Raw genomic sequence first — 25,807 nt, 5'->3', positions numbered from 1 at the left:
GCCTGGTGTCAGCCTTCACCCTCATCCGGTGTCACCCATCACCCTGACCCAGTGTCACCCATCAACCCGACCCGGTGTCACCCATCACCCTGACCCAGTAACACCCATCACCCTTACCCAGTGTCACCATCACCCTGACCCGGTGTCACCCATCACCCTGACCCAGTGTTACCCATCACCCTTACCCAGTGTTACCCATCCCCCTGACCCAGTGTTACCCATCACCCTGACCCAGTGTCACCCATCACCCTGACCCAGTGTTACCCATCACCCTGACCCAGTGTCACCCATCACCCTTACCCAGTGTCACCCATCAACCCGACCCAGTGTTACCCATCACCCTGACCCACTGTTACCCATCACCCTGACCCAGTGTTACCCATCACCCTTACCCAGTGTCACCCATCAACCCGACTCGGTGTCACCCATCACCCCGACCCAGTGTTACCCATCCCCCTTACCCAATGTCACCCATCAACCCCACCCAGTGTCACCCATCACACTGACGCAGCGACACCCATCACCCCGACCCATTGTCACCCATCAACCTGACCCAGTGTTACCCATCACCCTGACTCAGTGTCACCCATCACCCCAACCCGGTGTCACCCATCACCTTGACCCTATGTCACCCATCGTCACCTATCACCCTGACCCAGTGTCACCCATCACCCCAACCCGGTGTCACCCATCACCACAATCCGGTGTCACCCATCACTCTGACATGGTGTCACTCAGTGTCAACCATCACCCTGACCCAGTGTCACCCATCACCCTGACCCGGTGCCACCCATTGTCACCCATCACTCTTGCCTGGTGTCAGCCTTCACCCTGACCCAGTGTCACCCATCAACCTGACCCAGTGTCACCCATCAACCTGACCCAGCGTCACCCATCAACCTGACCCAGTGTCACCCATCACCCTGACCCAGTGTCACCCATCACCCTGACCCAGTGTCACCCATCACCCTGACCCAGCGACACCCATCACCCTGACCCAGTGTCACCCATCAACCTGACCCTGTGTCACCCATCATCCTGATCCAGTGTTACCCATCACCCTGACCCGGTGTCACCCATCACCCTGACCCGGTGCCACCCAGTGTCACCCATAACCCTGACCCAGTGTCACCCATCACCCCGACCAGGTGTCACCTATTATCCCCACCCAGTGTCACCCAGCGTCACCCATCACTCTTGCCTGGTGTTACCCATCCCCCTTACACAGTGTTACCCATCACCCTGACCCATTGTCATCCATCCCCCTTACCCAGTTTTACCCATCAACCTGACCCAGTGTTACCCATCACCCTGACCCAGTGTCACCCATCACCCTGACCCAGTGTCACCCATCACCCTGACCCAGTGTCACTCTGACCCAGTGTCACGCGTCACCCTGATTCAGTGTCACCCATCACCTCAACCCGGTGTCACCCATCACCTTGACCTTATGTCACCCATCGTCACCTATCACCCTGACCAAATGTCACCCATCACCCCAACCCGGTGTCACCCATCACCCCAACCCGGTGTCACCCATCACCCCAACCCGGTGTCACCCATCACTCTGACGCAGTTTCACCCATCACCCCAACCCGGTGTCACCCATCACTCTGACCCAGTGTCACCCATCACCCTGACCCAGTAACACCCGTCACCCTTACCCTGTGTTACCCATCACCCTTACCCATTGTCACCCATCACCCTTACCCATTGTCACCCATCACCCTTACCCATTGTCACCCATCCCCCTTACCCAGTGTTACCCATCACCCTGACCCAGTAACACACATCACCCTGACCCAGTGTTACCCATCACCCTGACCCACTGTCACCCATCACCCTGACCCAGTGTTACCCATCACCCTGACCCAGTGTTACCCATCCCCCTTACCAATGTCACCCATCAACCCGACCCGGTGTCACCCATCACACTGACCCAGCGACACCTATCACCCCGACCCGGTGTCACCCTGACCCATTGTCACCCATCAACCTGACCCAGTGTTACCCATCACCCTGACCCGGTGTCACCCCGACCCATTGTCACCCATCAACCTGACCCAGTGTTACCCATCACCCTGACCCAGTGTCACCCTGACTCAGTGTCACCCATCACCCCAACCCAGTGTCACCCATCACCTTGAGCCTATGTCACCCATCGTCACCTATCACCCTGACCCAGTGTCACCCATCACCCCAACCCAGTGTCACCCATCACCCCAATCCGGTGTCACCCAGTGTCACCCATCACTCTGACGTGGTGTCACCCAATGTCACCCATAACCCTGACCTGGTGCAACCCAGTGTCACCCATAACCTCACCCAGTGTCACCCATCACCTTGACCCAGTGCCACCCATTGTCACCCATCACTCTTGCCTGGTGTCAGCCTTCACCCTTACCCAGTGTCACCCGTCACCCTTACCCATTGTCACCCATCACCCTTACCCAGTGTTACCCATCACCCTGACCCAGTGTTACCCATCACCCTTACCCAGTGTTACCCATCACCCTGACCCAGTGTCACCCATGACCCTTACCCATTGTCACCCATCACCCTTACCCAGTGTTACCCATCACCCTGACCCAATGTCACCCATCACCCTTACCCAGTGTTACCCATCACCCCGACACAGTGTCACCCATCACCCTGACCCATTGTCACCCATCACCCCGACACAGTGTCACCCATCACCCTTACCCAGTGTCACCCATCAATCCGACCCGGTGTCACCCAGAACCCAGTGTCACCCAGTGTCACCCAACACTCTTGCCTGGTGTCACCCTTCACCTTGACCCGGTGTTACCCATCATCCTGACCCAGTGTCACCCATCACCCTGACCCAGTGTTACCCATCACTATGACCCAGTGTTACCCATCACCCTGACCCAGTGTTACCCATCACCCTGACCCAGTGACACCCATCACCCTGACCCAGTGTCACCCATCACCCTGACCCAGTGTCACCCATCACCCTGACCCAGTGTTACCCATCACCCTGACCCAGTGTCACCCATCACCCTGACCCAGTGTTACCCATCACCCTGACCCAGTGTCACCCATCACCCTGACCCAGTGACACCCATCACCCTGACCCAGTGTTACCCATCACCCTGACCCAGCGACACCCATCACCCCAACCCGGTATCACCCATCACCCTGACCCAGTGTCACCCAGTGTCACCCATCACTCTGACGTGGTGTCACTCAGTGTCAACCATCACCCTGACCTGGTGCAACCCAGTGTCACCCATCAACCTGACCCAGTGTCACCCATCACCCTGACCCAGTGACACCCATTGTCACCCATCACTCTTGATTGGTGTCAGCCTTCATCCTGACCCGGTGTCACTCAGCACCCTGACCCAGTGTCACCCATCCCCCTTACCCAGTGTCACCCATCCCCTTACCCAGTGTCACCCATCAACCCGACCCCGTGTCACCCATCACCCTGACCCAGTGACACCCATCACCCTTACCCATTGTCACCCATCAACCTTACCCATTGTCACCCATCACCCTTACCCATTGTCACCCATCACCCTTACCCAGTGTCACCCATCACCCTTACCCAGTGTTGCCCATCACCCTGACCCAGTGTCACCCATCCCCCTTACCCAGTGTCACCCATCACCCTGACCCAGTGTTACCCATCCCCCTTACCCAGTGTTACCCATCACCCTGACCCAGCGACACCCATCACCCTGACCCAGTGACACCCATCACCCTGACCCAGTGTTACCCATCACCCCGACCCCGTGTTACCCATCACCCTGACCCAGTGACACCCATCCCCCTGACCCACTGTTACCCATCACCCCGACCCAGTGTTACCACTCTTACCCAGTGTCACCCATCAACCCGACCCGGTGTCACCCATAACCCGGTGTCACCCAGTGTCACCCAACACTCTTGCCTGGTGTCACCCTTCACCTTGACCCGGTGTTACCCATCATCCTGACTCAGTGTCACCCATCACCCTTACCCAGTGTTACCCATTACCCTGACCCAGTGTCACCCTGACCCAGTGTCACACGTCACCCTGATTCAGTGTCACCCATCACCCCAACCCGGTGTCATCCATCACCTTGACCTTATGTCACCCATCGTCACCTATCACCCTGACCAAATGTCACCCATCATCCCAACCCGGTGTCACCCATCACCCCAACCCGGTGTCACCCATCACCTTGACCTTATGTCACCCATCGTCACCTATCACCCTGACCAAACGTCACCCATCTCCCTGACCCGGTGTCACCCATCACCCCAACCCGGTGTCACCCAGTGTCCCCTATCACTCTGACCCAGTGTCACCCATCACCCCGTCCCATTGCCACCCAGTGTCACCCATAAACCTCACCAAGTGTCACCCATCACCCTGACACAGTGTCACCCATCACCCTGACCCGGTGCCACCCACTGCCACCCATCATTCTTGCCTGGTGTCAGCCTTCACCCTCATCCGGTGTCACCCATCACCCTGACCCAGTGTCACCCATCAACCCGACCCGGTGTCACCCATCACCCTGACCCAGTAACACCCATCACCCTTACCCAGTGTCACCCATCACCCTGACCCGGTGTCACCCATCACCCTGACCCAGTGTTACCCATCACCCTTACCCAGTGTTACCCATCCCCCTGACCCAGTGTTACCCATCCCCCTTACCCAGTGTCACCCATCACCCTGACCCAGTGTTACCCATCACCCTGACCCAGTGTCACCCATCACCCTGACCCAGTGTCACCCATCAACCCGACCCAGTGTTACCCATCACCCTGACCCACTGTTACCCATCACCCTGACCCACTCTTACCAATCACCCTTACCCAGTGTCACCCATCAACCCGACTTGGTGTCACCCATCACCCCGACCCAGTGTTACCCATCCCCCTTACCCAATGTCACCCATCAACCCCACCCAGTGTCACCCATCACACTGACGCAGCGACACCCATCACCCCGACCCATTGTCACCCATCAACCTGACCCAGTGTTACCCATCACCCTGACTCAGTGTCACCCATCACCCCAACCCGGTGTCACCCATCACCCCAATCTGGTGTCACCCATCACTCTGACATGGTGTCACCCAGTGTCAACCATCACCCTGACCCAGTGTCACCCATCACCCTGACCCGGTGCCACCCATTGTCACCCATCACTCTTGCCTGGTGTCAGCCTTCACCCTGACCCAGTGTCACCCATCAACCTGACCCAGTGTCACCCATCAACCTGACCCAGCGTCACCCATCAACCTGACCCAGTGTCACCCATCACCCTGATCCAGTGTCACCCATCACCCTGACCTAGTGTCACCCATCACCCTGACCCAGCGACACCCATCACCCTGACCCAGTGTCACCCATCAACCTGACCCTGTGTCACCCATCATCCTAATCCAGTGTTACCCATCACCCTGACCCGGTGTCACCCATCACCCTGACCCGGTGCCACCCAGTGTCACCCATAACCCTGACCCAGTGTCACCCATCACCCCGACCAGGTGTCACCTATTATCCCCACCCAGTTTCACCCAGCATCACCCATCACTCTTGCCTGGTGTTACCCATCCCCCTTACACAGTGTTACCCATCACCCTGACCCATTGTCATCCATCCCCCTTACCCAGTTTTACCCATCAACCTGACCCAGTGTTACCCATCACCCTGACCCAGTGTCACCCATCACCCTGACCCAGTGTCACCCTGACCCAGTGTCACGCGTCACCCTGATTCAGTGTCACCCATCACCCCAACCCGGTGTCACCCATCACCTTGACCTTATGTCACCCATCGTCACCTATCACCCTGACCAAATGTCACCCATCACCCCAACCCGGTGTCACCCATCACCCCAACCCGGTGTCACCCATCACCCCAACCCGGTGTCACCCATCACTCTGACGCAGTTTCACCCATCACCCCAACCCGGTGTCACCCATCACTCTGACCCAGTGTCACCCATCACCCTGACCCAGTAACACCCATCACCCTTACCCTGTGTTACCCATCACCCTTACCCATTGTCACCCATCACCCTTACCCATTGTCACCCATCCCCCTTACCCAGTGTTACCCATCACCCTGACCCAGTAACACCCATCACCCTGACCCAGTGTTACCCATCACCCTGACCCACTGTCACCCATCACCCTGACCCAGTGTTACCCATCACCCTGACCCAGTGTTACCCATCCCCCTTACCAATGTCACCCATCAACCTGACCCGGTGTCACCCCGACCCGGTGTCACCCATCACACTGACCCAGCGACACCTATCACCCCGACCCGGTGTCACCCTGACCCATTGTCACCCATCAACCTGACCCAGTGTTACCCATCACCCCGACCCGGTGTCACCCCGACCCATTGTCACCCATCAACCTGACCCATTGTTACCCATCACCCTGACCCAGTGTCACCCTGACTCAGTGTCACCCATCACCCCAACCCGGTGTCACCCATCACCTTGACCCTATGTCACCCATCGTCACCTATCACCCTGACCCAGTGTCACCCATCACCCCAACCCAGTGTCACCCATCACCCCAATCCGGTGTCACCCAGTGTCACCCATCACTCTGACGTGGTGTCACCCAATGTCACCCATAACCCTGACCTGGTGCAACCCAGTGTCACCCATAACCTCACCCAGTGTCACCCATCACCTTGACCCAGTGCCACCCATTGTCACCCATCACTCTTGCCTCGTGTCAGCCTTCACCCTGACCCGGTGTCACCCAGCAACCTGACCCAGTGTCACCCTGACTCAGTGTCACCCATCACCCCAACCCAGTGTCACCCATCACCCCAATCCGGTGTCACCCAGTGTCACCCATCACTCTGACGTGGTGTCACCCAATGTCACCCATAACCCTGACCTGGTGCAACCCAGTGTCACCCATAACCTCACCCAGTGTCACCCATCACCTTGACCCAGTGCCACCCATTGTCACCCATCACTCTTGCCTCGTGTCAGCCTTCACCCTGACCCGGTGTCACCCAGCACCCTGACCCAGTGACACACATCCCCCTTACCCAGTGTCACCCATCAACCCGACCCAGTGTCACCCATCACCCTTACCCAGTGTTACCCATCACCCTGACCCAGTGTTACCCATCACCCTTACCCAGTAACACCCATCACCCTTACCCAGTGTCACCCATCTCCCTTACCCATTGTCACCCATCACCCTTACCCAGTGTTACCCATCACCCTGACCCAGTGTTACCCATCACCCTTACCCAGTGTTACCCATCACCCTGACCCAGTGTCACCCATGACCCTTACCCATTGTCACCCATCACACTTACCCAGTGTTACCCATCACCCTGACCCAGTGTCACCCATCACCCTTACCCAGTGTTACCCATCACCCCGACACAGTGTCACCCATCACCTGACCCATTGTCACCCATCACCCCGACACAGTGTCACCCATCACCCTTACCCAGTGTCACCCATCAATCCGACCCGGTGTCACCCAGAACCCAGTGTCACCCAGTGTCACCCAACACTCTTGCCTGGTGTCACCCTTCACTTGACCCGGTGTTACCCATCATCCTGACCCAGTGTCACCCATCACCCTGACCCAGTGTTACCCATCACTATGACCCAGTGTTACCCATCACCCTTACCCAGTGTTACCCATCACCCTGACCCAGTGACACCCATCACCCTGACCCAGTGTTACCCATCACCCTGACCCAGTGACACCCATCACCCTGACCCAGTGTTACCCATCACCCTGACCCAGTGTCACCCATCACCCTGACCCAGTGTTACCCATCACCCTGACCCAGTGTCACCCATCACCCTGACCCAGTGTCACCCATCACCCTGACCCAGTGTTACCCATCACCCTGACCCAGTGACACCCATCACCCTGACCCAGTGTTACCCATCACCCTGACCCAGCGACACCCATCACCCCAACCCGGTATCACCCATCACCCTGACCCAGTGTCACCCATCACTCTGACCCAGTGTTACCCATCACCCTGACCCAGTGTTACCCATCACCCTGACCCAGTGTCACCCATCACCCTGACCCAGTGTCACCCATCACCCTGACCCAGTGTCACCCATCACCCTGACCCAGTGTTACCCATCACCCTGACCCAGTGTTATTCATCACCCTGACCCAGCGACACCCATCACCCTGACCCACTGTCACCCTGACCCAGTGTCACGCGTCACCCTGATTCATTGTCACCCATCACCCCAACCCGGTGTCACCCATCACCTTGACCTTATGTCACCCATCACCCTGACCAAGTGTCACCCATCACCCTGACAGAGTGTCACCCATCACCCTGACCCGCTGCCACCCATTGTCACCCATCACTCTTGCCTGGTGTCAGCCTTCACCTTCATCCGGTGTCACCCATCACCCTGACCCAGTGTCACCCATCACCCTGACCCAGTGTCACCCATCAACCCGACTCGGTGTCACCCATCAACCCGACTCGGTGTCACCCATCACCCCGTCCCAGTGTTACCCATCCCCCTTACCCAATGTCACCCATCAACCCGACCCGGTTTCACCCATCACCCTGACCCAGCGACACCCATCACCCTGACCCAGTGTCACCCATCACCCTGACCCAGTGTCACCCATCAACCCGACCCAGTGTCACCCATCACGCCTGACCCAGAAACACCCATCACCCTTACCCATTGTCACCCATCACCCTTACCCAGTGACACCCATCACCCCGACCCAGTGTCACCCATCACCCTTACCCAGTGTCACCCATCAACCCGACCCGGTGTCACCCATCACCCTGACCCAGTGTCACCCATCACCCTTACCCAGTGTCACCCATCAACCCGACCCGGTGTCACCCATCACCCTTACCCAGTGTCACCCATCAACCCGACCCGGTGTCACCCATAACCCAGTGTCACCCAGTGTCACCCAACACTCTTGCCTGGTGTCACCCTTCACCTTGACCCGGTGTTACCCATCATCCTGACCCAGTGTCACCCATCACCCTTACCCAGTGTTATCCACCACCCTTACCCAGTGTCACCCATCACCCTTACCCAGTGTTACCCATCACCCTTACCCAGTGTCACCCATCACCCTGACCTGGTGTCACCCATCACCCTGACCCGGTGTCACCCATCACCCTGACCCGGTGTCACCCATCAGCCTGACTCAGTGAACCCGACTTGGTGACATTGCTGATTCACAGGACATCACCACCCACGTTACCCACCCTGTCTCCCCCCACCACACCAATCATTGTTTCAGGGTGTGACACCCAGGGTCTCCACATCAGAGTGGACTGTCCTTACCTACATAAACCATCCTCATCGGTTCCTGTGAATACTCACAGCCCTGCTCAGAGCGAGGGAGGGGGCTGAATTGGAGAAGGGGGAGCGTTGGAGAGGGAGGAGCCGGAGGGAGAGGTAGGAGGCAAGAGGGAAGGTGGTGGAGGGGGGGTGAGGGATTGAATGGGAGAGGAGGGGGGGTGGAATACAGAGGTGGAGGGGTTGGAGAGGGAGGGATGAGGGGTGAGAGATTGGGTCGAGGTGGAGTGGGGGCAGGGAGAGGGAGGCGAGGGAGTGAGGGGAGAGAAGGAAGGGAACGTGGGGGGAGAGGGAGCAGGTGGGGAGATGGGGAGGGGGTGGAATAGGGAGGGAGAGGGGAGAGGCTGGGGGGATCGAGGGGGAGAGAGGGAGGGAGGGCGAGGGAGAATGTGGGGGGACGCAGGAGTTTGGGGGAGTGAGGGTAGATGGGAGACCAAGAGAACATTGGGGCAGAGACCCAGACCTCTCGCTCTCTGACCCGCTCTCCTCTGTTTATTTCATTCACCCGCTCTCTCTTTGGCTCACTCTCTCTCTCTGCGCTCTCTATCTCACTCTCTCTCTCTCTCTTTCTTGCTCTCTCTCTCGCGCTCTATCTCTCGCTCTCTGTCTCGCTTGCTCTTTCGCTCTCTCGATTCCTCTGTCTTGCTTGCTGACTTTCTCGCTCCCCCTCTCTCTCACTTGCACTCTCTCGCTTGCTCGCTCTCTCTTCCTCTTACTTTCGCTTGCACTCTCACTCTCTCGCTCTCACTCTTTCTCTCACTCGCTCGCTCTCACTTGCACTCTCTCGCTCACTCGATCTCTCTTCCTCTCACTCACTCTCTCTTTCTCTCACTCTCTCACTTGATCTCTCTTGCTTACTCTTGCTCTCGCTCTCTTTCTCTCACTCTCTCACTTGCTCTCTCTCTTGCTCGCACTTGCTCTCGCTCTCTTTCTCTCACTCTCTCACTTGCTCTCTCTTGTTCTCTTTCTCTCACTTGCTCTATCTCTTGCTTGCTCTTGCTCTCGCTCTTTCTCTCTCTCTCACTTGCTCTCTCTCTTGCTCACTCTTGCTCTCGCTCTCTTTCTCTCACTCTCTCACTTGCTCGCTCTTGCTCTCGCTCTCTTTCTCTCACTCACTCTCTCTCGCTCACTCAATCTCTCTTTCTCTCTCTCTCCCTCACTCACTCAATCTCTCTTTCTCTCTCGCTTACTTGATCTATCGTTCCCTCACTCTTGATCTCTCTTTCTCTCGCTCGCTCGCGCTCTCTCTCTCTCTCTCTCTCTCTTTCTCTCTCTCTTGCTCCCTCTTACTCCAGGACTCAAAGGTCATCCCTCGGAGTGAAACAAGACTGTGAAGGGCTCTACACCGCCGGCGACAGGGCCCCGGTCTGTGGGTGAGGGTCCCATACGCAGGACTGACATGACCAAACATCGACCACACTCCCTGGGGGTCCGGTGTTCCCTGAACGAACTGTCCTTCCTGGGCGCTGCCAGGACTCTGGATCCCCTTGTGCACACTCCGGAGGGAAGTAGAGAATGGAACACCACACCACTGCTGTGGAGGCGAGAGGTGCCTCTCTGTATGCCCTGGTGGAGTGCCGAAAGAGGGGCAGTGACATTCACCGGGGCAGTAATGCCATCGTCAACAGAGTGAGTACCCCGGAGAGGGAGCTACTGACCACCTCTTAACCTGGGAGTGTCTGATGGGGGACGGTGTAGAGGGAGCTTTACTCTGTATCTAACCCTGTGCTGTACCTGTCCTGGGAGTGTTTGATGGGGACAGTGTAGAGGGAGATTTACTCTGTATCTAACCCCGTGCTGTACCTGTCCTGGGAGTGTTTGATGGGGACAGTGTAGAGGTAGATTTACTCTGTATCTAACCCCGTGCTGTACCTGTCCTGTGAGTGTTTGATGGGGACAGTGTAGAGGTAGATTTACTCTGTATCTAACCCTGTGCTGTACCTGTCCTGTGAGTGTTTGATGGGGACGGTGTAGAGGGGGCTTTACTCTGTATCTAACCCCGTGTTGTACCTGTCCTGGGAGTGTTTGATGGGGACGGTGTAGAGGGAGATTTACTCTGTATCTAACCCCGTGCTGTACCTGTCCTGGGAGTGTTTGATGGGGACAGTGTAGAGGGAGATTTACTCTGTATCTAACCCCGTGCTGTACCTGTCCTGGGAGTGTTTGATGGGGACAGTGTAGAGGGATCTTTACTCTGTATCTAACCCCGTGCTGTACCTGTCCTGGGAGTGTTTGATGGGGACGGTGTAGAGGGAGCTTTACTCTGTATCTAACCCCGTGCTGTACCTGTCCTGGGAGTGTTTGATGGGGACGGTGTAGAGGGAGCTTTACTCTGTATCTAACCCCGTGCTGTACCTGTCCTGGGAGTGTTTGATGGGGACAGTGTAGAGGGAGATTTACTCTGTATCTAACCCCGTGCTGTACCTGTCCTGTGAGTGTTTGATGGGGACAGTGTAGAGGGAGATTTACTCTGTATCTAACCCGTGCTGTACCTGTCCTGGGAGTGTTTGATGGGGACGGTGTAGAGGGAGCTTCACTCTGTATCTAACCCCGTGCTGTACCTGTCCTGGGAGTGTTTGATGGGGACAGTGTAGAGGGAGATTTACTCTGTATCTAACCCCGTGCTGTACCTGTCCTGGGAGTGTTTGATGGGGACGGTGTAGAGGGAGATTTACTCTGTATCTAACCCCGTGCTGTACCTGTCGTGGGAGTGTTTGATGGGGACAGTGTAGAGGGAGATTTACTCTGTATCTAACCCCGTGCTGTACCTGTCCTGGGAGTGTTTGATGGGGACGGTGTAGAGGGAGATTTACTCTGTATCTAACCCCGTGCTGTACCTGTCCTGGGAGTGTTTGATGGGGACGGTGTAGAGGGAGATTTACTCTGTATCTAACCCCGTGCTGTACCTGTCCTGGGAGTGTTTGATGGGGACAGTGTAGAGGGAGATTTACTCTGTATCTAACCCCGTGCTGTACCTGTCCTGGGAGTGTTTGATGGGGACAGTGTAGAGGGAGATTTACTCTGTATCTAACCCCGTGCTGTACCTGTCCTGGGAGTGTTTGATGGGGACAGTGTAGAGGGAGATTTACTCTGTATCTAACCCCGTGCTGTACCTGTCCTGGGAGTGTTTGATGGGGACAGTGTAGAGGGAGCTTTACTCTGTATCTAACCCCGTGCTGTACCTGTCCTGGGAGTGTTTGATGGGGACGGTGTAGAGGGAGATTTACTCTGTATCTAACCCCGTGCTGTACCTGTCCTGGGAGTGTTTGATGGGGACGGTGTAGAGGGAGATTTACTCTGTATCTAACCCCTGTGCTGTACCTGTCCTGGGAGTGTTTGATGGGGACAGGTGTAGAGGGAGATTTACTCTGTATCTAACCCTGTGCTGTACCTGTCCTGGGAGTGTTTGATGGGGACAGGTGTAGAGGGAGATTTACTCTGTATCTAACCCCGTGCTGTCCCTGTCCTGGGAGTGTTTGATGGGGACGGTGTAGAGGGAGCTTTACTCTGTATCTAACCCCGTGCTGTACCTGTCCTGGGAGTGTTTGATGGGGACAGTGTAGAGGGAGATTTACTCTTGTATCTAACCCCGTGCTGTACCTGTCCTGGGAGAGTGTGATTGTGTTCCTGAGTAGCACTGATATCAGTCTGTCTTGTTCTGCCCTGCAGCAGGAGTGACCTCCCTGGAATGATGAAGATTAAACGTCGTAACGAGAGAGAGGGAGAGTGAGTATTGAAGCTTCCCCGAGATCTCCCAGTCGAGCCCCAGGCACATTGAAGAAGAAACCTTGGACTTGATGTGTGACTTGAGGCACATCGAGTACAGATAACCGAGGGATATGGAGACCAGAACTGTTCACAGTGCTCGGAGTGTGGTCTAACCGAGGGATATGGAGTCTAGAACTGTGCACAGTGCTCTGAGTGTGGTCTAACCGAGGGATATGGAGACTAGAACTGTGCACGGTGCTCTGAGTGTGGTCTAACCAAGGGATACGGAGACTAGAACTGAGCACAGTGCTCTGAGTGTGGTCTAACCGAGGGCTACGGAGACCAGAACTGTGCACGATGCTCTGAGTGTGGTCTAACCGAGAGATACGGAGACCAGAACTGTGCACTGTGCTCCCAGTGTGGTCTAACCGAGGGATACGGAGACCAGAACTGTGCACAGTGCTCCAAGTGTGGTCTAACCGAGGGATACGGAGACCAGAACTGTGCACAGTGCTCCGAGTGTGGTCTAACCGAGGGATACGGAGACCAGAACTGTTCACAGTGCTCCAAGTGTGGTCTAACTAAGGGACACGGAGACTGGAACTGTGCACAGTGCTCCAAGTGTGGTCTAACCGAGGGATACGGAGACCAGAACTGTGCACAGTGCTCCAAGTGTGGTCTAACTAAGGGACACGGAGACTGGAACTGTGCACAGTGCTCCAAGTGTGGTCTAACCGTGGTACACAGAGATCGGAACTGTGCACAGTGCTCCGAGTGTGGTCTAACTGACGGATATGGAGACCAGAACTGTGCACAGTGCTCCGAGTGTGGCTTAACTAAGGGATATGGAGGAGAGGAACTATGCACAGTGCTCCAAGTGTGGTCTAAGGGATGTGGAGACCAGAGCTGTGCACAGAACCCCAAGTGTGGTCTAACCAAGGGATATGGAGACCAGAAATGTGCACAGTGCTCCAATTTTGTACTTTAAATTGGACTAGATAGGTTAGCAGCTGTCAGATACCAACTGATATCCTCCTGGTGAGTATATGGATGTGCGAGTTCCCGTTTATGTTGCTTGTGAGGAAGGCAGTGAGTCTTATCTATAAGTGAGATCAAAGCTTCAACATGGGTGAATATTGGAAGTCATGGCGTGTCACAAAACTCCAATCTCGTCTTCCCCTTTTCCTCTCAGGGGCCCCTCGCGCAAGCACTTCCTGTCGGAGGAAGCCATGGCCGCCAGGTTCACCTGCCTGAGCCTCACCAACGACCACGTTTACAGCTCCAATGGGTTCCCCCTCGCCAAGGGCAAGGACGCTTCAGGAATCTCTTTTCAGGATGAGGAATCCAGGTAGGTGCCGCGGAGTGGAGCCTGCAAACTGCCCACCCCACCCCCGTCTCAGCTCATCGGCTGCTGAAACCCTCGTCCGAGCCTTCGTTACCTCCGGACCTGACTATTCCCACACACTCTTGGCTGCTGTCCCACGCTCGACCCTCCGTAAACTTCAGCTCGTCCCAAACTCCGCTGACCCCCGCTATGTCCGAACTCGCACCGAGTCCCTCTCACCCGTCACCCTCTGTATCTCGCTGACCCACACTTGCTCCCGGTCCAGCAACCCCTCCAATTTCATATTCACACCCTCGTTTTCAAATCCCTCCTCACCCCCTCCCTATCTCTGTAACCTCCTCTAGTCGCTACAACCCTCCCTATCTCTGTAACCTCCTCCAGCCCCTACAACCCTCCCTATCTCTGTAACCTCCTCCAGCCCCTACACCCCTCCCTATCTCTGTAACCTCCTACAGCCCCTACACCCCTCCCTATCTCTGTAACCTCCACCAGCCCCTACAAACTTCCCTATCCCTGTAACCTCCTCCAGCCCCTACAATCCTCCCTATCTCTGTAACCTCCTCCAGCCCCTACACCCCTCCCTATTTCTGCAACCTCCTCCAGTCCCTATACCCCTCCCTATCTCTGTAACCTCCTCCAGTCCCTATACCTCTCCCTATTTCTGTAACCTCCTACAGCCCCTATACCCCTCCCTATTTCTGTAACCTCCTACAGCCCCTATACCCCTCCCTATCTCTGTAACCTCCTCCAGCCCCCTACACCCCTCCCTATCTTTGTAACCTCCTCCAGCCCCTACAACCCTCCCTATATCTGTAACCTCCTCCAGCCCCTACAACTCTCCCTATCTCTGTAACCTCCTCCAGTCCCTACAACCCTCCCTATCTCTGTAACCTCCTCCAGCCCCTACAACCCTCCCTATCTCTGTAACCTCCTCCAGCCTTTAAGACCCTCATTGTCTCTGTAACATCCTCCAGCCCCTACAACCCTATCTCTGTAACCTCCTCCAGCCCCCTACACCCCTCCCTATCTTTGTAACCTCCTCCAGCCCCTACAACCCTCCCTATATCTGTAACCTCCTCCAGCCCCTACAACTCTCCCTATCTCTGTAACCTCCTCCAGTCCCTACAACCCTCCCTATCTCTGTAACCTCCTCCAGCCCCTACAACCCTCCCTATCTCTGTAACCTCCTCCAGCCTTTAAGACCCTCATTGTCTCTGTAACATCCTCCAGCCCCTACAACCCTATCTCTGTAACCTCCTCCAGCCCCCTACACCCCTCCCTATCTTTGTAACCTCCTCCAGCCCCTACAACCCTCCCTATATCTGTAACCTCCTCCAGCCCCTACAACTCTCCCTATCTCTGTAACCTCCTCCAGTCCCTACAACCCTCCCTATCTCTGTAACCTCCTCCAGCCCCTACAACCCTCCCTATCTCTGTAACCTCCTCCAGCCTTTAAGACCCTCATTGTCTCTGTAACATCCTCCAGCCCCTACAACCCTATCTCTGTAACCTCCTCCAGCCCCTACAACCCTCCCTATCTCTGTAACCTCCTCCATCCCCCACAACCTTCCCTATCTCTGTAACCTCCTCCAGCCACTACAACCCTCCCAATCTCTGTAAACTACTCCAGCCCCTACAACCCTCCCTATCTCTGTAAACCCCTCCAGCCCCTACAACCCTCCCTATCTCTGTAACCTCCTCCAGCCACTACAACCCTCCCTATCTCTGTAACCTCCTACAATGCTACAAGAGAGCTTTACTCTATATCTAACCCCGTGCTGTACCTGTCCTGGGAGTGTTTGATGGGGGACGGTGTAGAGGGAGGTTTACTCTGTATCTAACCCCGTGCTGTCCCTGTCCTGGGAGTGTTTGATGGGGACGGTGTAGAGGGAGATTTACTCTGTATCTAACCCCGTGCTGTACCTGTCCTGGGAGTGTTTGATGGGGACAGTGTAGAGGGAGATTTACTCTGTATCTAACCCCGTGCTGTACCTGTCCTGGGAGTGTTTGATGGGGACAGTGTAGAGGGAGATTTACTCTGTATCTAACCCCGTGCTGTACCTGTCCTGGGAGTGTTTGATGGGGACAGTGTAGAGGAATATTTACTCTGTATCTAACCCCGTGCTGTACCTGTCCTGGGAGTGTTTGATGGGGATGGTGTAGAGGGAGATTTACTCTGTATCTAACCCCGTGCTGTACCTGTCCTGGGAGTGTTTGGTGTGGACAGTGTGGAGGGAGATTTACTCTGTATCTAACCGCTCTCTGAGAGAAAGGAAGGAAATGCGCTGACCCCCTGTGGCAACGCTCCTGTTAGAATGGATGTCGGGGGATGTTGTTATTAATTTGTCCATTCCCCGTACATGTTTGGAATAATTGATCATCTGCCATGCTGAAGATGAGTTAACTTGGACCTCTCTCTGAAGGCTCCAAATTCCTGGACGCAGCCTGAGGTCATTCAGAGTTCAATTGCGTCCGCCGAGCGCGGGTCGCGTCGATTTTTCGTTGTGGCTGCGGGGAGGAGAGGCGGGGCGCAGCACTTCTCCACCCCAACCCCCCCATGCCCACCCGCCCGCCCGCCCGCCCCCCCCCGCCCTGCTAAAGCCCCACCTTGACTTGCCCTTGCCCCGCTCTCCCCCGCAGGTTCGTGTTGGGAGGGGAGGAAGAGTGGAGCACGGAGTCGTCGGACAGGAAGGACGTGATCGTGGAGGGGATGTTCGACATGAGCGACAGCCGGGTGATCGTGGTGTCGCCGGAGCTGCAGAGGCGGCTGCAGCGCCCCCCGGACGACATCCTGCCGCAGGAGGTCCTCCAGTCCATGTGAGTTTCTCCCCCCACCCCCCAGCCCTCCTCACGGGCCCCTCCCACCGCTCGGATCGGCCTCCCATTTCGTCCCCCCCCCCCTACCCACCCTCGCCTGACCGTTGCCGCACGAGACATTGCGTTCAGCCCTTTCCGAATCGCTGGCGTGGGCATCAGCTCTGGTTTTGACAGGGTGGGCGCTGAGAGATCATCTCCGCTGGTTAGGTGTCGGGGCGGGGGTGGGAGGCGTAGAATCTAAAATGCGGGGGTCCCAGCCTCAGGACGAGCAGCACCCCCCCCACCCACAACCATTCTGGACCGAGATGAAGGAGAAATGTCTTCACTCGGGAGGGTTGTGAATCTTTGGATTTCTCCACCCCAGAGAGCGGTGGGGGCTCCGTCATCGAGTAGGTTCAAGACCGGGAGATCGAGAGGTTTTTGGACACTGAGGGGGATCGAGGGACATGGGGAGAGTGCGGGAAGGTGGAGTTGAGGGAGAAGATCAGCCACAGGCTGGATTAAGGTGGAGTTGAGGGATAAGATCAGCCACAGGCTGGATTAAGGTGGAGTTGAGGTGGATGATCAGCCACAGGCTGGATTAAGGTGGAGTTGAGGTGGATGATCAGCCACAGGCTGGATTAAGGTGGAGTTGAGGTGGATGATCAGCCACAGGCTGGATTAAGGTGGAGTTGAGGTGGATGATCAGCCACAGGCTGGATTAAGGTGGAGTAGAGTGGTGGGAGAGGCTGGAATAGGCTCAAGGGGCCAAATGGTCTATTCCTCCTCCGCCAATTCCTAGTTGCCATGGTCTATTCTTTTTCTGGGAACAACGACAAGCCCTTGGAGAAGCCGAGAGAACGGATTGACGTGGAGGATCCCAGTAATTCGGAGATCCCGAACAGATCTAGTCTCCCTCCTCTTGGAGGGAAAGAAGGGCTGAATCTAACCGAGGTCCTTGAAATGATGGCAGGTTTTGATTTGTGGGCGGTGGGGGGGGGGGCGGGGTGGGGGGAAGGGGGGGAAGACGCACACGGGGAGAACGTTTCTGGTTGTGGGTGAGACCTTCCTGTGCGCAAATTGGCTCCCTTCATGTGACCACGCTCCAGGAGAGAGAGAAAAAAAGGGTGGAACTTTTTGACGTCTAAATAGCCTCTCTTTCAGTGGGGAGGAGGTCGGGCGGAGTTTGGGGGCTGGGTGGGGCGGGTGGGATTCACCAGCACGGTTCTGGTGGGGGTGACGAGGGGACTTTAGTTCACGTGGACAGACAGGAGAAGCCGGGTTCCTTCTTCTTTAAGAGGAGAGGAGGCTCAAGGGGAGGGGGGGGGGTGATGAATCGAGGCGAGCAGACACGGGAGTTGTTGGGGGGGGGGGAGGGGGCGAGAGAGGACGTTCCGGGCGGCGGGCCAGTTGGGGAAGCAGAGGAGCCAGGGAATTGGCAGCGAAACTCAAGAGGGGGCGGGGGGGGGGGATGGGGGTGGTAGCTAGAGTGGGAAGGATGGGAGGTAGAGATCCGCAGGACAGAAGAGTGGGGTCGGGTGGGTGGGGGGGGGGAGGGGGCGATGCAAGACGACGGGCTGAACAGCCTCCTCGTGCGCCGTACCATCTCAGCCGCCGACCCACGGCGAGCTTCCTCTTGGTGCCCCGGCCTCCGTCATCGGGTGAGCTATTGCGGGCCCCACGCCCCGCCCCCCCCCCCTCCCCCACCGCGGAGTGGGGAAGGGTCTTCGCCGAACCTCGCGCTGAGGGAGCAACCAACGCGCGAGCCTTAGTTTCCACAACGGGGTTGTTGTGGGGGGGGGGTGGGGTGGGGGTTTGCGGGTCTTTTAGCGTCTTTGCGATGCCCCAACCAGTCGAATGTCCCGCCGACTCGACAGGGCCTCGCTCGCGCATGGTTTTGGGGGAGGGGGGCGGGGGGGTTGAAGGGAAGGCCAATGCTGATCTCTCTCTCTCTCTCTCTCTCCCTCCCTCCCTCCCTCCCTCTCTCTCTCTCTCCCTCCCTCTCTCTCTCTCTCTCTCCCTCCCTCCCTCCCTCCCTTTCTCCCTCCATTCTCAGGAGCCACCCCTGCATGGAGCTGGTCCTCTGGCAATCGCCCGGAAACCTCATCCAGCGAGCCATCCGGGCTCTGAGCCTCCAGACGGAGGGGAAGGAGACGGAGGACGAGACAGGAGGAGGGCAACGACTGACCGAGGCTTCACAGCAAGGGGACCAGATGGAACTGTGAGGGAGAGAGGGGACTGGGGGGAGGCGGGGTGGGTGGGTTGGGGCCGGGGGTGTGTGGGTGGACGGTGGGGGTGGGGGTGGGGGGGAGCTGATTAACTCTCTTATTTTTAACTCCCTCTTTTAAATCATTGTTCACGTTGAAATAAAATGCAGCTATTCATCCGGGACTGCACTCGTCTCATTTCTGCCCCCCCCCCCCCCCCCCCCCCACTCCCTCACCACCCACCCCCTCCCCTCCCCTCCCCCAATTCAGGTTTGTCACAAGGCTCCCCAGGTTCACCCTCACGTGAGAGCGAGTGAGCGAACGAGTCTGCAGTGTCTCCCTCCTCACTGTCTCCCGTTTAGCCAGAGGGAGCGCTGGAGTCTGAGATAGTGTTCACCAATCCCACCGTCTCCCTCCACCTGTCCCTCTGCATCTCTCCATCCGTCTCTCCCCCTCTGTATCACTCCGTCTCTGTCCGTATCCCTGTTTCTCTCCATCCCCTTCTCTATCTGCCCCTCTCTCCATCCCTGTCTCTATCTGTCCCTCTCTCTCTCTCCATTCCTGTATCTATCTGTCCCCCTCTCTCACTCTATCTCTGTCCCTCTCTCTCTCCATTCCTGTCTCTATCTGCCCCTCTCTCTCTCCATCCCTGTCTCTATCCCTCCATTCCTGTCTCTATCTGTCCCTCTCTCTCTCCATTCCTGTCTCTAAGTGTCCCTCTCTCTCTCCATTCCTGTCTCTATCTGCCCCTCTCTCTCTCCATCCCTGTCTCTATCTGCGCCTCTCTCTCTCCATCCCTATCTCTATCTGCGCCTCTCTCTCTCCATCCCTGTCTCTATCTGTCCCTCTCTCTCTCCATCCCTGTCTCTATCTGTCCCTCTCTCTCTCCATCCCTGTCTCTATCTGCCCCTCTCTCTCTCCATTCCTGTCTCTATCTGCCCCTCTCTCTCTCCATTCCTGTCTCTATCTGCCCCTCTCTCTCTCCATTCCTGTCTCTCTCTGCCCCTCTCTCTCCATCCCTGTCTCTATCTGCCCCTCTCTCCATCCCTGTCTCTCTGCGCCTCTCTCCATCCGTCTCTATCTGCCCCTCTCTCTCTCCATTCCTGTCTCTATCTGTCCCTCTCTCTCCATTCCTGTCTCTATCTGTCCCTCTCTCTCCATTCCTGTCTCTATCTGCGCCTCTCTCTCTCCATCCCTGTCTCTCTCCATTCCTGTCTCTATCCCTCCCTCTCTCTCTCCATTCCTGTCTCTATCTGCATCTCTCTCTCCATCCCTGTCTCTCTCTGCCCCTCTCTGTCTCCATCCCTGTCTCTCTCTGCCCCTCTGTCTCCATTCCTGTCTCTATCTGCCCCCCTCTCTCTCCATCCCTGTCTCTATCTGCGCCTCTCTCTCTCCATCCCTGTCTCTATCTGTCCCTCTCTCTCACTCTATCTCTGTCTCTATCCCTCCATTCCTGTCTCTATCTGTCCCTCTCTCTCTCCATTCCTGTCTCTATCCCTCCATTCCTGTCTCTATCTGTCCCTCTATCCCTCCATTCCTGTCTCTATCTGTCCCTCTCTCTCTCCATTCCTGTCTCTATCTGCCCCTCTCTCTCCATTCCTGTCTCTATCTGCCCCTCTCTCTCTCCATCCCTGTCTCTATCTGCCCCTCTCTCTCTCCATCCCTGTCTCTATCTGCCCCTCTCTCTCCATCCCTGTCTCTATCTGCCCCTCTCTCTCCATCCCTGTCTCTATCTGTCCCTCTCTCTCTCCATTCCTGTCTCTATCTGCCCCTCTCTCTCTCCATTCCTGTCTCTATCTGCCCCTCTCTCTCTCCATTCCTGTCTCTATCTGCCCCTCTCTCTCTCCATTCCTGTCTCTATCTGCCCCTCTCTCTCCATCCCTGTCTCTATCTGCCCCTCTCTCCATCCCTGTCTCTATCTGTCCCTCTCTCTCCATTCCTGTCTCTATCTGCGCCTCTCTCTCTCCATCCCTGTCTCTCTCCATTCCTGTCTCTATCCCTCCCTCTCTCTCTCCATTCCTGTCTCTATCTGCGTCTCTCTCTCTCCATCCCGGTCTCTCTCTGCCCCTCTCTCTCTCCATTCCTGTCTCTATCTGTCCCTCTCTCTCTCCATCCCTGTCTCTATCTGCCCCTCTCTCTCTCCATTCCTGTCTCTATCTGCCCCTCTCTCTCTCCATCCCTGTCTCTATCTGCCCCTCTCTCTCCATCCCTGTCTCTATCTGCCCCTCTCTCTCCATCCCTGTCTCTATCTGTCCCTCTCTCTCTCCATTCCTGTCTCTATCTGCCCCTCTCTCTCTCCATTCCTGTCTCTATCTGCCCCTCTCTCTCTCCATTCCTGTCTCTATCTGCCCCTCTCTCTCTCCATTCCTGTCTCTATCTGCCCCTCTCTCTCCATCCCTGTCTCTATCTGCCCCTCTCTCCATCCCTGTCTCTATCTGTCCCTCTCTCTCCATTCCTGTCTCTATCTGCGCCTCTCTCTCTCCATCCCTGTCTCTCTCCATTCCTGTCTCTATCCCTCCCTCTCTCTCTCCATTCCTGTCTCTATCTGCGTCTCTCTCTCTCCATCCCGGTCTCTCTCTGCCCCTCTCTCTCTCCATTCCTGTCTCTATCCCTCCATTCCTGTCTCTATCCCTCCATTCCTGTCTCTATCCCTCCATTCCTGTCTCTATCTGTCCCTCTCTCTCTCCATTCCTGTCTCTATCTGCGCCTCTCTCTCTCCATCCCTGTCTCTATCTGCCCCTCTCTCTATCTGCGCCTCTCTCCATTCCTGTCTCTATCTGCGCCTCTCTCTCTCCATTCCTGTCTCTATCTGCGCCTCTCTCTCTCCATTCCTGTCTCTATCTGCGCCTCTCTCTCTCCATTCCTGTCTCTATCTGCGCCTCTCTCTCTCCATTCCTGTCTCTATCTGCGCCTCTCTCTCTCCATTCCTGTCTCTATCTGCGCCTCTCTCTCCATTCCTGTCTCTATCTGCGCCTCTCTCTCTCCATTCCTGTCTCTATCTGCGCCTCTCTCTCTCCATTCCTGTCTCTATCTGCGCCTCTCTCTCTCCATTCCTGTCTCTATCTGCGCCTCTCTCTCTCCATTCCTGTCTCTATCTGCGCCTCTCTCTCTCCATTCCTGTCTCTATCTGCCCCTCTCTCTCCATCCCTGTCTCTATCTGCGCCTCTCTCTCTCCATCCGTCTCTATCTGCGCCTCTCTCTCTCCATTCCTGTCTCTATCTGCGCCTCTCTCTCTCCATTCCTGTCTCTATCTGCGCCTCTCTCTCTCCATCCCTGTCTCTATCTGCACCTCTCTCTCCATTCCTGTCTCCATCTGCCCCTCTCTCTCTCCATCCATGTCTATCTGGCCCTCTCTCCATCCCTGTCTCTCTCTGTGCCTCTCTCTCTCCATCCCTGTCTCTATCTGCCCCTCTCTCTCTCCATTCCTGTCTCTATCTGCGCCTCTCTCTCTCCATTCCTGTCTCTATCTGCGCCTCTCCCTCCATTCCTGTCTCTATCTGCCCCTCTCTCCATCCCTGTCTCTATCTGCCCCTCTCTCCATCCCTGTCTCTATCTGCGCCTCTCTCTCTCCATTCCTGTCTCTATCTGCCCCTCTCTCTCTCTCCATCCCTGTCTCTATCTGCCCCTCTCTCCATCCCTGTCTCTATCTGCGCCTCTCTCCATCCCTGTCTCTATCTGACTCTCTCTCTTTCCATGTGTCTGTATCCCTCCATCCCTGACTCTCTGTCCCTCTCTCTCCATCTGTCTGTATCCCTCCATCTCTGTCTCTATCTGTCCCTCTCTCTCTCCATCTGTCTGTATCCCTCTATTCCTGTCTCTATCTGTCCCTCTCTCTCTCCATCTGTCTGTATCCCTCTATTCCTGTCTCTATCTGTCCCTCTCTCTCTCCATCTGTCTGTATCCCTCTATTCCTGTCTCTATCTGTCCCTCTCTCTCTCTCCATCTCTGTCTGTATCCTTCAATCCCTGTCTCTTACTGCTCTCCATCTCTCTATCCCTGTCTGTATCCCTTCCGGTCTGTCTTTCCATCCCTGTCTCTATCTCTCCCTCTCACCCTCTGTATGTACTTGTGTCCAAGACCCGCTCTGTAGTTCTCTCTCAATCGCTGTTCCTGTCCATATCCTTGTGCCGTTGTCTGTCTCTCTCTCCATTCCTGTGGGTATCTCTCTCACCATGATGTCTCTTCCTCTGTGTATCGCCATCTGTTTCTCCACTTTTGTCTATCTCTCCTCGTCTGTCTCTATATTTCCCTCTGATTTCTCCATTTCTATCTCCCTGTCTCATGCTCCCTCTGGCATTGCTATGCTATCTGGCTGTCTCTTCCCCTGCTGCTTAATCACAGCAAGATTATCAGCATCCTCTTCAGAATAATAGCTTCTGGTTGTTCATATCCACTGTATGAAATACTCATCTGAATCTTCCAGGGTTGGAGGATACCCCACAGAACTCCAAAACTGTTCATTAAAGTGTGGTCTCTGGGAGAGCCTTCTGGGTGGGTGTAGGTACACCCACAGCACTGTTAGGGAGGGAGTTCCAGGATTTTGTCCGTGCGGTGTAGGTACACCAACGGCGCTGTTACGGAGGGAGTTCCAGGATTTTGTCCGTGTGGTGTAGGTACACCCACGGCGCTGTTAGGGAGGGAGTTCCAGGATTTTGTCCCGTGTGGTGTAGGTACACCCACGGCGCTGTTAGGGAGGGAGTTCCAGGATTTTGTCCGTGTGGTGTAGGTACACCCACGGTGCTGTTAGGGAGGGAGTTCCAGGATTTCGTCCCGTGTGGTGTAGGTACACCCACGGCGCTGTTAGGGAGGGAGTTCCAGGATTTTGTCCCCGTGTGTGGTGTAGGTACACCCACGGCGCTGTTAGGGAGGGAGTTCCAGGATTTTGTCCCTGTGTGGTGTAGGTACACCCACAGCGCTGTTAGGGAGGGAGTGCCAGGATTTTGTCCGTGTGGTGTAAGTACACCCACGGCGCTGTTACGGAGGGAGTTCCAGGATTTTGTCCGTGTGGTGTAGGTACACCCACAGCGCTGTTAGGGAGGGAGTTCCAGGATTTTGTCCCTGTGTGGTGTAGGTACACCCACGGCGCTGTTAGGGAGGGAGTTCCAGGATTTTGTCCGTGTGGTGTAGGTACACCCACGGCGCTGTTAGGGAGGGAGTTCCAGGGTTTTGTCTGTGTGGTGTAGGTACACCCACGGCGCTGTTAGGGAGGGAGTTCCAGGATTTTGTCCCGTGTGGAGTAGGTACACCCACGGCGCTGTTAGGGAGGGAGTTCCAGGATTCTGTCCCGTGTGGTGTAGGTACACCCATGGCGCTGTTAGGGAGGGAGTTCCAGGATTTTGTCCGTGTGGTGTAGGTACACCCGCGCCGCTGTTAGGGAGGGATTTCCAGGGTTTTGTCTGTGTGGTGTAGGTACACCCACGGCGCTGTTAGGGAGGGATTTCCAGGGTTTTGTCTGTGTGGTGTAGGTACACCCACGGCGCTGTTAGGGAGGGAGTTCCAGGATTTTGTCCCGTGTGGAGTAGGTACACCCATGGCGCTGTTAGGGAGGGAGTTCCAGGATTTTGTCCGTGTGGTGTAGGTACACCCGCGCCGCTGTTAGGGAGGGAGTTCCAGGATTTTATCCCCGTGTGATGTAGGTACACCCACAGCACTGTTAGGGAGGGAGTTCCAGGATTTTGTCCGTGTGGTGTAGGTACACCCACGGCGCTGTTAGGGAGGGAGTTCCAGGATTTTGTCCTGTGTGGTGTAGGTACACCCACGGCGCTGTTAGGGAGGTAGTTCCAGGATTTTGTCCTGTGTGTTGTAGGTACACCCACAGTGCTGTTAGGGAGGTAGTTCCAGGATTTTGACCCCAGCGACAGTGAAGGAACGGCCGATATATTTCCAAGTCAGGAGGGTGAGTGGCTTAGAGGGGAACTTCCAGGTGGTGGTGTTCCCCATGTGTCTGCTGCACGCAGAGGGGGAAAGGACAGTGTATCTAACGCACTGCGACACCCGGTCCCGGTTGGGTGGGGGGGGGACGACAGTGCATTGAAAACAGAAACGTTGAGATGGAATCAGGTCTCAACTTCGAGACAGAGACAGAAAGCTCAACAACCCGTGGATGCAGTCGAATTTTGTGTATTTTGCGCAGCACGTCTGCTGATTTAAAAAAAAAATAAATGGTTTTATACAAATATTACAGAGATTGTTCCAGTCAGGAGAAACATTAGTGAGAATTAGTGCAATCAATCATCAATTGGGTTAGTTCATTTGAAGGCTTTAGGCTATGTTATCGGGGTAGTGGGTGGTGTCCCAGGGTTTGGAATGTGCAGAGGTTGTGGGGCAGGAATGGTGTCGGGGGGTGGGGTGGGGGGGGCACATCACCCTCTTGTGAAAGACACTCTACTTTTCTAAACTTGGGATGTTCCCACCCTCCACCAC

The 25,807-nt window shown here is 56.0% G+C and overlaps 1 protein-coding gene across 3 annotated transcripts in view; it reads left to right on the top strand.

Annotated features, from left to right (window-relative positions):
* The window catches only part of LOC121273085, a 66,987-nt gene extending 47,571 nt beyond the window's left edge, over nt 1-19,416 (top strand). For 2 of the 3 annotated variants that reach the window (XM_041180046.1, XM_041180047.1), the window contains exons 2-6: nt 10,624-10,957; nt 12,998-13,054; nt 14,229-14,384; nt 17,022-17,198; nt 19,234-19,416. In XM_041180046.1, the coding sequence (XP_041035980.1) occupies nt 10,728-10,957; nt 12,998-13,054; nt 14,229-14,384; nt 17,022-17,198; nt 19,234-19,402 (789 nt within the window). In that variant the 5' untranslated portion in view covers nt 10,624-10,727 and the 3' untranslated portion in view covers nt 19,403-19,416. The remainder of the gene's footprint in view (nt 1-10,623; nt 10,958-12,997; nt 13,055-14,228; nt 14,385-17,021; nt 17,199-19,233) is intronic. The other variant, XM_041180048.1, reaches the window with a different exon arrangement.
* Nucleotides 19,417-25,807: the final 6,391 nt, after the last annotated feature.

The sequence above is a fragment of the Carcharodon carcharias genome, chromosome 38, assembly GCF_017639515.1.
Source record: "Carcharodon carcharias isolate sCarCar2 chromosome 38, sCarCar2.pri, whole genome shotgun sequence".
Lineage (NCBI taxonomy): Eukaryota > Metazoa > Chordata > Chondrichthyes > Lamniformes > Lamnidae > Carcharodon > Carcharodon carcharias.
Note: the sequence above shows the minus strand (reverse complement) of the source record. Positions and strands in the feature narration are given on the sequence as shown.